At 38.4% G+C, this 13,823-nt stretch overlaps 1 protein-coding gene across 1 annotated transcript in view; it reads left to right on the forward strand.

Moving 5' to 3' along the window:
* Positions 1-13,823, forward strand: part of tgfbr3 (transforming growth factor, beta receptor III) — a 139,289-nt gene that overhangs the window by 38,289 nt on the left and 87,177 nt on the right. The window contains exon 3 of the mRNA XM_067459552.1: positions 6,868-7,055. Coding sequence (XP_067315653.1) covers positions 6,868-7,055 — 188 coding nt within the window. The remainder of the gene's footprint in view (positions 1-6,867; positions 7,056-13,823) is intronic.

A 13,823-nucleotide genomic window follows, 5' to 3' on the forward strand; every position in this document is an offset into this window, starting at 1 on the left:
CATCTGTTGTAGATACCGTATTGTGCTCACCAAGGCTGCATTTAAAGTAGTAATATTGTGAAATATTGTTAAAATTTAAAATGAGCCATTACTCCAGTCTTCAGTATGCAATCAGTCATTGCTGAATAAAAGTATTAAGATACTTAAAATGAAAGTATTAGAGCTGTAATATCTTATTGGGGAACATCATACACAAACTTTAGGCAACACTGTAATAAAAGAGAGAAGATAGCTTTGGTGACATTGATGACTATTTTTTTCCCTTCGCCTTATGCAGCCTCAGACAGGTTGTTTTCCTGAAGATAGTGTACCCTCCATTTGGTCCAGTCAAAAGAATGTAATGAAAGAGATTTATTTGAAATTCATCTCGATCTTAATGCTTCTTTTCGTCTCCCAAAGCTCAGCAGGAAACCATGGATGATCACTCACCATTAGATTTTTTCTTTAATATATGTTTTGTGTTTTACAGTCTTTAAAAAATGTAGTGTTTTTCCAGATAATTTGAAAGAATAATCTTACGTCATCAAAACTCTCCACCAGAAGACCCATTTTTAAAATAAATGTATTGAAATATACACTATAGAAAATAAATGTATTAAAACCATCTGTGTTCATTTTTATTCTCGGTTAAAAACATCCTTCACGTCAGGATGGGAATGCACTTTTGTTTTTGGCCCCTTCCATTTTTGTTGGAGAATCACACAACAAATGCTCGGCTTCCATCTATTATTCTCCAAATCATCCGTGTTTTTTTCCCCTGAAGCACTTTGTCTTGTGGGCCCTTTTCCCTAAGCAGTTAAATAAAGAAACAACATGGCTGCCCAATAAGAGCTGTAATCTTTTGGCCGTCTTCCAGACTCTGGCTGGCTGGTGCTTGTTATTCCTCTGTTCACTCTGTGGAGGAAAAAGTGAGTTTGAGTGATCTCAGACTTTGGTGAGGGATGAAGGCGTGATGCCGTCGGTTAGACAGGCAACAAACTCTGTTCCGCTGGGAGGAAGAGGAGGTAGTGGAGGAGGATGGAGTATCGAAGTCACACATGTGACTGTTAACCTCTTTATCTGTGATTTTAAAACCTTTCATTCTTGATCTACGTGTTCTCCAAAAATGGCTGTTCCTATTAGAGCACATCAAAGTGCAGTTTCCTTGCACACTTGCGAGTTGACGTCAAGGCTTATGTGAGACCGATAAAGACCGTAGAAAGGAAAAAAAACAGGAATTCAGAGGTCATTCGAGGCATGAATGCAAGCGTTTCTGTCATCACAACAAATACCCTATGTGCAAAAGTTTGGGATCTGTTAGATATTTTTGTTAGAAGTCTATGCTCACCAATGCTGCATTTTAATTGATCAAAAATATACAGTAAAATCTGTAATATTGTAAATATTATTACAAAAAAGATAAACATTCTAAATTCTATATTGTCACGTTTGATCTATTGAATATGTCCTTAAAGTTACTGACCCCAAATGCTTCAATGGTATTGTGTATATGATACCTATTTTGATTCAGATATTATTTACTTAAAGTAATGTCTTGATCATGTAATGTCATTATATATGACCTAATGTAATGTCATTATATTTTCTCAGCTTTTTTCTCAAAATGTTGCTTTTTTCATGAAACTTACATTAAAGTGTTGATAAAAAAAGAATGCATGAATCTAGAATAAAACAAACCAATATGACTTTCCTCCTGTGTGGAACACTGAGAATTCTTTTTTTTTATTCTTTTGTGGTACTTTTTAGCTGTTATTTACTTTCTTTTTATATTTTTAAAAGTGTACGATTTGTGTCTTACGCAAGAAAGAAAGTAATATGGTTTGGAAAGACATGAGGGAATGCAAAATATTAAAATTAAAATTTATATTTTGGATGAACAAACAGCTTTCATAACACTTTACCTGAAGACATACATGCAACAGTTTGAAGAGAGGAATCTTTCTCTCTCTCTCTCTCTCTCTCTCTCTCTCTCTCTCTCTCTCTCTCTCTCTCTCTCTCTCTCTCTCTCTCTCTCTCTCTCTCTCTCTCTCTCTCTCTCTCTCTCTCTCTCTCTCTCTCTCTCTCTCTCACTCACTCACTCACTCACTCACTCACTCACTCACTCACTCACTCACTCACTCACTCACTCACTCACTCACACACTCTCTCTCTCTCTCTCTCTCTCTCTCTCTCTCTCTCTCTCACACACACACACACACACACACACACACACACACACACACACACACACACACACACACACACACACACACACACACACACACACACACACACACACACACACACACACACACACACACACACACACACACACACCATAATAGCTTCCAAATGTTTTTCTGATCACTATCGCAGTGTGGTTGCGTGTTTGTCGTGTTGGAGCTGAAATGTGAGTGGTGTGTGTCCCTGTGGACAGAGAGAGAAAGAGAGACCTGCGAGAGAAGTTCACCTCAAGCCCTCTCATGGGAAATTACATTCTAAGGAAAAGCGTTTGTGCGTTTACATGTGTCACTCAGTGTGGTTGAGGAATGTGTGCATTTAAGTTATCATTTGTCAAAAAAAACCTCAATAGTTCAGTTAGCTCTAAGTATTATTGGCTACATCCAGGGTTAGTGGGTAGTTCTCCACTTCTGTATGATGATTCTGTAAATAGATAATAGATATGATTATCTAGCTAGTTTCTGCAATTCTAAACTGAAAATATTATTCGCAGCATCCTGCGTATCGCTTGCTAAAATGGTCCTTGGTGAAATCTGGTGAAAAATCTTTCAGCTAGCCGCACACAAAGGCTGTCTAATAGTTAATGCATTTGCAAGAATGCAAGAGCATACTTCTTACAAGTTCAAAGTTATGCCCTTTTAGTATGCATGTTTCAAAATCTGTAAAATTGCATGAAAATATGCTATTAAGCCACTAAACAAAGATGCGCAGGTGCACTTAGGTCCAAATTCACTTTTGCTAGCGACGGAAAAATCTGTCAGCGTCAGACGCATGGTCCAAAATGCTTGTACCTTCTCTTAAAGGAAGTTTATGTAAGATTGTGGCCAGAACTGGTACTGCAATCACTTTCAGATGACTGTAGAGCGGTTTATTCCCTCTCCCTCTCCAGCTCTGACTCGAGGTTGCGAGATAGGCTGCAGGATCCAGCAGGAACGTTTGTAGCGGCAACTGTGGTAACTAGAGCAGAGCTGGCAACCCGGATGCCGAAACACTACTGACTTCATGATTGGTAGATAGGTGGAGGGTGGCGCCTCAGGCCAAAACACAACATGTCAACATCAACATCCGTTGAGGGCTGCAACAACAACTTTTAAATGACAATATCCTGCCTGGACTACTGTTGTCAGTGATATAAGTATTTGAAATTATCATTATTTCTTTGTATAGTGACATATCAGGGCCATTTTATGATTCATTGAAATACATTTCTTACATACAGTTCCTTTAATGAGTCATGGATGTGTTTTGGGCATAATGTGCGAAGAGCCAATCAGAGTCTCCCATTCCCTTTAAAAGCCAGTTGTGCCTGCACCATGTCAGATTCGATTTTTACTTGGCGGAATTTGTGAGCGGAATGACTGGACGCTTCTCTAGACCAGGTTTTTGTTGGTCAATAGCACAGTCGTTTGCAGTTGCCTCAAAAAATCGCAACGCACAATATGCCTGAAAACACACCTCGTTTTCAGACCAGCATTGACGAACAGGTGGGTGCGAGGGCATTTGCTATTTAAACAACGTGGAGCTAGATGTGAAAGTGATAATTCAGTTGGACTGAAACTAGCAAAACTAGGCCCCTTCATGTTGTTTCCACATTAATTAAAGCTGCTCTCCGTAACTTTTTTTTGTTCAAGATTTACAAAAATTATATAATGAGAATGTACGACATGAATCCACTTTCCAAACCGTGTTTTTGTCTTACCCTAATAATTATGGTACACTTATAATAAGTGTTTATATTTGGACTATTTCAGGCCAGACTGGTAGGAACCGCTGCGGAGGAGCACAGTCTCTGTGTGATTTGCCATTGACAGGGAGAAGTAGATCCGGCTGCAATGTTCTTCCGCAAGATGCATGCAGTTCTGTTTATTAACCACTAGAGTGCAAAAAATTATGGACTGCAGCTTTAAGTTAAACAGTGTTGACTGATTACAAAATGTGATGTTAATGGCACACGGAAACCTGTGATTTATTTTATTTTTTCATTCAGCAGAATTGTTTTTATGTGTCACAGTCATACACAGAGGTCTGCATTCCTGCAGCTCTCCCGCGAAGACCGTGGGACCTGTTCAGTTTTCTTGCGCCGCCGGAGTAAATGTCCAAGTTCCCAGTGCCCTGCCCTAAACCTGGCAATATATGATCTTTGCATCCCGTCCACGAGGGCACCTTCAGAGAGAACATTCAGCCTTTGTGCTCAGAATTTTGAGGAGAGATGTTCAGTAATGAATCTGTCAGTCAGCGACATTCTGTTCTTGCACTGATGTAAAAAAAAAAAAAAAACATTTTGCAGTAGCTTTTGTTTATTTGTATTTGTGGCTTATTATTTTGATCGACAGATGTCATATTTGTATTAGCCTATTTTTCTCTGTGACATTTTTTATGGTGTTGATAAGTATCATGATAAGACAAAATAACAAATACATTAACTGTATACGCAACATTTTATATTTGTTACCCCAGTCACTGTATTTCTATAGTGGAAATTTAAATCTGGCAACAAGGTCTAAATTTAGCGGGATCGGTCGGGTTGGGAAGAAATTCATTCTAAGCGGGTGAACGCGGAGTGAATTTTAAGCGGGTAGGTGCGGAATAGTACCCAGCGGGAGCGGGACGGAAAAAACTATTACAGTGGAAATGAAATGAAATAAAAAGTTTCCCACTGTATCTTTTTTTTCTTCTTTGCGACTCATTGGAGACACACTGGCTTTACCGTCTGAGCCTGCTCATCTGCTCAGGTTGTCCTGAGCTTTATCAGCCGATGGGTAAATGCAATCATCCCATGCTCCTTCGGTTTCTCTTGGCAGGAGAGATATAAGCCTAGCTGCAGGGACCTCTGTCTGTACAATCAGCAACACACACACACACACACACACACACACACACACACACACACACACACACACACACACACACACACACACACACACACACACACACACACACACACCGATGGACACACCCTCACCCTTATGGGTCCTTCAGCTACCAGATTTGGTTGCTGATTACCCTCTGAGCTTGAGAGAAACATTCTTCATTCATCTTCCCTTGTGATCTTGCTGCCATTTGGCATGTCTGTTGTTAAAGTTGACCTTCAGCTGGAAGGTGCATAGCTTATTAAAGCTCAACCCAAACATAAATGGAGATCTAATGACCTGCGGTGAATTAGACCAGACAAGTCTTGTGACCATTTGGAGCAGAACTGCACCTTGAACCTTAGAGCCATCATTTCGATGTAGGTGCCAAGAGGGTCCTGTTTAACATTCATCACCGATGGCTGAACCGTATCATTAGGTGCTGTTATCTTCACACAGTGCTTGTTTTTTCTCCCCTCATTATTCCATGATCTCTTTCTCTGTTGTGTTTCAAGGTCATGGCTCAGAGCGTGTGCCCGTTTCAATTCTCCCGTACAAACACATCACTGCTTGCTTAGTTTCTGTGGTAATAGCCTCACTGACCTCATCGAATGTGGGCCAATTAGAGGAGTCTCTGATATAGGAGGGCACTAACATGTGAATCCTTTTTGCTTCGTGAAAGTGATTAAGAGGGTAAATCTTCCCATTTAGGGAGAGAGAGAGAAAATTGTAGAGAGAGTAGAGGCTATTAAAGAGGACGGATAGAAGGGTAGAAGAAGTCTTGGTAATGAGCAGGAAGTATGCAATGTGCCAGCTTGTGTTTTTGTATAATCTTTATTATTTTTTAATAATAATAATAGATAAAAAAAATACATTCATTTATTCATTATGTATTTATTAATTTATATAGTAATAATTATATGCAATATATTTTTATTAAATTATTAATGTAAATAATTAAAAAATATGCTATTTTAATTTAGAATCAATATATATATATTTTTTTAATTTTGTGTATATGTTAATCAAAATGCAATACTAAATAAAATATAGTATTTATAAATGAGTAAAAATGATATAAATTAATTAATACATAATTAGTAATGTGTATAATTTTATATATGAATTATCTTTTTTTGACCTGCATATCTTGTAAGCAAATGTATATTTCCTTTAGTATTACCCTATACATTTACCAAATTACACCATAAAGAGCAATAAAGAGCATGGATGACAAACCCATTATGGAGTTCATTTATGTATTCATTGCAAAATGAAGCGATGATTATGAATATGTAAACATATTTAAAACATATCTCATGTTTTGAAATGTACCTAATAAAAGGCTATTGTCATGCTTGGGCAGGTACAAAAATGATGATGATAATGCTGTATTGAATTTTTTTTAGGTACGGTTGTACCACACAATCCATTTTCTGTGTTCTGTAATTTATCATCTGTTTACATGTTTGCGTAATGGCTGCCCCATATTATTTACCAATGACAGAATTGCACTATGAAAACTGCTTTCATTTTCAATTGTGCAGTGTTGTTGCTAAGAGTTATTATTATAACTGCCTTAAACATAGCCATATGGGATGCTTTGATCTTCTACATACTTGTGGCATTGATTTAAAGTGGCTTCCCAGATTTCTATGTAAAAGCCTGTATAATTTAGTGATAAAATTGGAACAATCAAACACTGTATCCTAAGTAAAAGGAACACCACATTTCACAATAATGAGAGAATATGCTTTTAGAATGTGTGTGTTCATGCCATGTTTTCTATTATTTGCAGGTCCATTGTCTCGGAGCCCTTGTGAACTTTTGCCGGTTGGGGTGGGTCACCCGGTTCAGGCCATGTTAAAGAGTTTTACTGCCCTATCAGGCTGCGCTAGCCGAGGAACCACCAGCCTTCCTCAGGAGGTGCACATCGTCAACCTACGAAAAGGCAATTCACAAGGAGGCAGAGAGACACCAGCAGAGGTACAGTAAGGTTCCTTCACTACTAGGTCTCAAATGCAGCAACGAATCCTAATGTGCGCTACAAAGCTTTTCAGCTTATTTCAGTCATGCCATAATTAAGCATTAGAACATGAGAGGGATGTATGTTATCAAGAATAACAGCATGACCATAAATGTACTCTTGCTTACATGCAACAGTTTTGCAAAATAAATAAAAAATGTGAATCGAACAAACCCCAAAAATAATTACAGTTAAGTTTTAATATGTACAATTTCTTGTGAAAGCAGTTACCACAAAAAGTAACAAAGTTGCATTCATTAAACAAATGCTATTCGCATAACGTAACTAGTGACACATTAATACATTTATTATAAACCAATATTATAAATCAACTTATAAAGCATTGCTACTATATTGTATAGAAATAGATGCTGTCAGTGTTGTCAGTGTTTTTCCAGTGAGCCATTTATTATTTTGTATTTATTATATTGTTACATCAAGACATTTTATTGTGCAGTTGTATTCTGCTGTTTCTCATATGCATTGAAGAGTCTAATGCAATCGATTCATCGGTTTGTTCATACTGTTTACATGTTAATAAATTATTCATTGATCAAACTAAGGGTTCACATATCAAATGAATGATTTCAATCGAACCACTTCCAATTATAAGTCCCTGAAGCTCATATTTAATGAATAATACAGTTAAAACAGTAATCATGTGAAGTGTTTTCACAATTTAAAATAACTGGTTTCTATTTTTATTTTACACTGTAATTTTTTACTTGTTTGCTTGACTAAATTTAAACCATTTTAAATTGCGATGCTACATTGCAAGAAACATTTTCAAAGTAGCTTCCCCAACTCCGATGTGCACTTTAGCAGTTATATCCATTATTATTTACATGCAGCCTTAAACCAGGGGTTGCAGAGACTAGTCGACTTTAATGCTTGGCCAGGATGATTTAAGCTTGATGTCGATTAGTTGCTGATCATGGCCTATAGAGGCTGCAACAGGATAAGAAATCTTTGAAGTCCATTTTTACGCTCTGATTGCAACAGTTAAAATGACTAATAAATGCATACTCTGAGAGTGCTCCACAAGATATGTTTGACTGCCATCTGGATGCTCAAAATTGATCAGGTGAATGCATGTTTTAAACGGCTTATTGTACACTCAAGTTAACCGCCATTCTAAGCTTAATGCCCGCCGCATTGTAAAGCACACACATAACGACAGTAGCTCGCACATCACGTTCAGATTGCATGCACGCAGAAACATTCAGTAATGCAGAAATGTATTGTCATCACTGTTCTGTGATGTATTAATAAAATAGATCAGAAACTGAAAAGTTCTAGCATCTCTTTAAGAAACTAAAACCCACAGTTTCACTATTAGGAGAGATGCTGCCAGATAAAATCACTTCACACGCAATCACTCTCTCACTAATGCATTCATATAAATGGAATCTTTACTGTGCTACTTTATCTGTATCTGCTTTAGAACGATGCAGAAATCCCAAAGACAAAATAACTGATAAAATATGCTATTATGTAGGAGCAATAGCCTTGTGGACAGGAAACCCACTTTCTAAACCCAAACTGTGCACAAGGAAACCCGCTTTCGGCTCGACTCGAGGTTATTTGTTCATAAATGACATCATCAGCGACTAGTCAACTCGACTTTAATGACATAAATGATCTGAAGTCATTCAACCCCTACCTTAACACCAGCAGAAATGTTGTCTGATCAAATGGATGTTAAAGGGTTAGTTCACCCAAAAATGAAAATGTGATGTTTATCTGCATGCTTATCCCCAGTGCATCCAACATGTAGGTGTGTTTGTTTCTTCAGTAGAACACAAGTGAAGATTTTTAACTCCAACCGTTGCTGTGTGCCAGTCATATAATGGGGTGAATAGGTAACAATTCTATGAGAGCAAGACAAGCAAACAAACAAACATGCTTAGAGAACATGCATAAAAACCCTGCTGCTCCTGACGACACATTGATGTCTTAAGACACGAACCGAAGAGTATTTATGTTGTTGCTTTTTATCTCACATCCCGACGAGTCTTATCTAGTATTCCCATCTGCTAGGGCTGGGCGATAAAACGATAACGATAATTATCACTATATAATTTCCCTCAATAAAACGATAACAACAGTTCGATAAATTCTTGATATAATGCTTATGCGCTATGCGTAATGCTGCGCATGCGTATTACAGACCGGGCTTCTGGGTGCTGCACGTGCTATTGTTTACAGTCAGTGACTGACAGGCTTGGAGGATCAGAGTGAAGTGGAGCGAGAAAAATGAGCGATAGTGTAGAAAACTCAGAGCTCACGGCCAGCTCGGAGGACACAGATATTGTTGACAGGTTAGTTCGCTCAACTTCAGTGGTTTGGAGATATTTTGCCGATCCCATCCGACATAAAACAGCGACAAAGGCTACGTGGACTGCTTATCATAGGTTCACGTTCACCACACGGAATTTAATTATTAAATGATTGTGCTTCTTCTAAGGTCTTCCATATAACATTGAGCCCAACACAGTGGTAAATCTACATTAACCACATTCACACTCAGGCTTATTACCTTGTTAGTTGCGGTGGGTGACTTACAACAAGCTAACGCTACCAAACTATATTCACTAAAACATCGGACTTGTCTTGTACATGATCGCTATCATGATTGTTTGTCTTTGGTGATGCATTAATGACTCAGCATCGCCTGTATCAAAAGAGAAATAATGTCATCTGATGTTTAAAATGAATAAAATAGACTAGACAGCCCTTACTGGAGATCCACAAATACTGAACTTTGCTCTCTCCCTCCTCTCGCGGCCAGCCCACTGTCGGTGAGGTGTGCGTGCGTGTGCGTGCGTGTGTTTGTGTGTGTGTGTGTGTGTGTGAGAGAGAGAGAGAGATGCACAGGGGACCTTTATTTATTTATTTATTTTTTTTTGCCTGTTTGCGTTTTTAGTGTTTTACTACTTACACGATTAAGTAATGATATTATTGATATACAGTGTAGAGTAAAAAATGCTGCCCACAATTAAGATTTTAATAAATAAATCTACCGTAGTTTTAATAAATTGTTCACCTGTTTGGGAAGTGTTTGTCATGTTTTGACAATAAAGGATAGTTTAAAAGCACAGTTAACTGTCTGTTTTCTACATATTTCACTCAGAAGCAAAAATATGCCTTTTAACTTTAAAGAAATAAAGATTTTACATTTATCGTGATATTTATCAATATCAACTGATATGGAAAATTGTATCGTGATAATTTTTTTGGGCCATATCGCCCAGCCCTACCATCCGCGATTACTTCCGTCAGGTAAGGTCAAGCTGACGCAATCATATATATGTACCACACTAACTAACCCTTTAAGGATCCCACGTGAGAGCTATTTTAGATTGTTCAAATAGCAATATCACTGTTATGAAACATCAAACCACTAAACCTGGAAACCAAGAGTTGTTCAAATGGCTTCTTGGCAGAGCTGCTTCTTGCAGGTTTAACTTGCAATGATGAAGTGGTTATAAACATACTTTGATTTTCAACTTGGCTGAGGTGAGGTGAGTTGGCTGGGTTGTCAAGTTGTTAGTTCTCTTGTTAGTTGGTGGGGGTGTTGTAGAAACAGCATGAGGTGTGTCCACAGGGTTCGTCTATGAATTGATGTTGTAATTGCTGGAAGAGCTATTTGGCCAAGAGCACTGCTGACTCTAGATGTTCGCAGAGAGCCGGTACAATCTCGTGTTTGCGTTATCGCTTGTGTAATTAGAGCCTTCTCTTTAAGCGCATGCACAATAACACACTCGGGTTCGTAATTTAATGAGATACGATTCTGATATGATTGCTTTCTGCCCTAGCTGTGCAGTTTTTATTCTCATTAGTAACCAGTATGGAAAGAAAATATATACTTGGAGAAAGATTGGCCTTCAAGTTTTCACATATCCAAGAAAAACATCATTGGGCCTCAGGAAAGTTGGGGCGAGTTTTCGAGGCTCTGTCTGTACTTTTGTGAGCGAAAAGGGAGGAAGACGCAATGAGAGGGGGCCGAAGAAGAAAGAAAGACTGAAAGAGTGCAAATGGATGCAGTTGTCGGGCATTATCAGCCACGCGGATCGAGAGAGGCTTTTTCTCCCTCTGAACTCTGTGTGGCTTGGGCTCATAGCTCTATTGAAACACAATATTGGTCTCTGCCGACACAGACAATGATGGCTTTAAACCGCCTCGCTTTCACTGTCGTGTGTTTTTTGCATCAGGGAGCAAGTATCGCTCAACTGGATCGGCGCAGACAAAAGGCTCTCTTCTTCACCCCTGCCAGGGTTCAAAGCCCACTTGGATTTTACTCCCCGCGCTCCATTAGACTGCCGCTCATATCCATACCGTGTACTGTGTGCCCTCACGCATTGTAATCTGGTTCGCTGTTGTTCCCTCCACCCTGATAGACAGGAAGCAGAAGAAAAGCACACTGGCCAAAGCACAGGAGCGGAGGGCTGTAAACATCCGTGCCAGAGATCAGATTGTTGTTGGTGGCTTCAGTATGTGAAACAAAAGCCTGAGGAATGCTATCTGACATATCTCAGAAGAGTAAGCAACATTGAGAGAGAGAGAGAGGGAGAGGGAGAGGGAGAGAGAGAGAGAGAGAGAGAGAGAGAGAGAGAGAGAGAGAGAGAGAGAGAGAGAGAGAGAGAGAGAGAGAGAGAGAGAGAGAGAGAGAGAGAGAAAGAACGTCTTTGTTTGCAAGTTGTCAATCCCAAAGTAATTTGCAAACAAAAGATTCAAGTGTTTGATAAACAAAATAAATCAATCAAGGTTTTCAGTCGTTATTTTCTATATATTTAGTGTCTAAAAATGAAGACTCACCAAGCAAGTGAGTAAATAAAATACTACTATTAAGTTTACTTCCAAAACTCCATGTGATGAGATTTTTACTGGGAAAATCAAAAAGATGTAAAGTTAACTTGCGCTACTGAAAGCCTCTTATCCATTTAAATGACACATGAATGCTTATTCAACGTTCAGGATAATGTCAAAAGAGCCATTCTGAAATGTAATGTCAAAGTGTCATGCAAAGAAAAGGAATTAATTCAAACTATAGTCGCGCATATGCAGTCTAAGGTCTGAAATATACTTTGTAATCAAACTATCATAACAATGTAATTTGATTTGACCTAATTTGTCGACCTGATGCTGGTGAATTGTAAAGCTTGTGCAAACATATCAACATCGCTATGATCAGATGCTTTCTTAACCTTACTATTTTCTCACTGCTGTCATTTTTGTGTTTATTTTGTTGTTAACTCTTTCCCCGCCAGCGTTTAAAAAAAAGTAGCCAGCCAATGCCAGCTTACCTACATTTTTGAAGCTTGAACCTGCAACCTTTGGGTTACAAGTCCGACTCTCTAATCATTGGGAAATAACTGCAAAGTTTCATATCTTCCAGAATATTTTGTTGTATGACTATCTGAACATGCAGAAAACTAAGAAAAGTGCTTTTTAGTCAAAGACTATACACCTGGATTGGATTCGCAACAATGATCAAAACATAGATGGAGTAGATTTTCAACACCCCCCAACATCGACGTTCCATTTAATTTAATTTCATAATGTTGATAATAATGTTATTTTGCATATGCATCTGCTTATGTATCATATCACTTGTTTCTGCTTCTTCTTCGTCTGTTTTGCTCAGGGGATTCAGTGCTCTTTCAGAAGATGTGTAATAGCACCCCCCTACTGTATAACATTAAAAACACGGAAAGCCAGAAAACTCCGTAAATGGCGGGGAAAAAGTTAAGAGCAAAGCATGCAGCACATATTTACATATCCATCTAAACATCGCTCTCAGCAGCATGAATGGCTTTGGAATGTGCGTTAAAAGTATATCACTGCAAAATTATTACCACTTCTTTTTACTTATAAGCAAAGAGTTAAAAAGAACTTTGCTGTGAGTATATCAAGGCCTTGAATCATGTTTAGTCTCTTAAATTACGTGTGTACGAGTGCGAGCTTAGCTAGGTGTTAGCAACCGCCTTTTACTATTTATTTGTTTTTTTGTGCTTTCAATGCTGATAATAATAAATATTTCTTGAGCACCAAGGAACAGCTGAAAAAACCCTTCAAAATTAACAGAGTTTTTGCTTAAAATAAGCAAAATAATCTGCCAGTGGGGTAAGCAAAATAATATTAAACCAACATTATTTTAGCAAAAACTCCAAATTTTGAGTTATTTTTCCCCCAAACAAGACAATAATTTCTACTTGTCTAGTAAATGTTTCTTAATGTAAGAACTTTTTAGATATTTAGACTAGAAACAAGACAAAAATACTAAGTAAGAAAAGCATTTTTTTGCAGTTTTGTCAGTCTGAACAGTGCATAGAACCGCTCTAAAACCAGCAAACCAGTCCAGACTGACCAGGCTGGGAGACCGGCTTTTTTCAGCAGGATTTCTGAATGTGTCAGCGTCTCTAGGTGATTGATCCAAACAGCAGGTCATGGATAAACACCAGCATGTCTGATAGCATGGCTCCTCTGTGCACGAGCACCATGAGTCACAGGTCGTGCCATTAGATCCCATCCTCTAAATGTGCTTCGTCAGGACTTTGCAGTGGCCTGAAACCATGTGCTGGAGAAGTGTGAAAATCAGCATGTCTCAGCTAGCCATCGGGATTCCAGCAGCCTACGGCGGAAAGCGGACTGAAACTCTGCCGATGATGAATGAGACATGTCATTTTCTGCTATGCTATAATGCCATTAGCTCTTCGTTTTTGTTG

This window comes from Pseudorasbora parva, chromosome 12, assembly GCF_024679245.1.
Source record: "Pseudorasbora parva isolate DD20220531a chromosome 12, ASM2467924v1, whole genome shotgun sequence".
In the NCBI taxonomy this organism is placed as follows: Eukaryota; Metazoa; Chordata; class Actinopteri; order Cypriniformes; family Gobionidae; genus Pseudorasbora; species Pseudorasbora parva.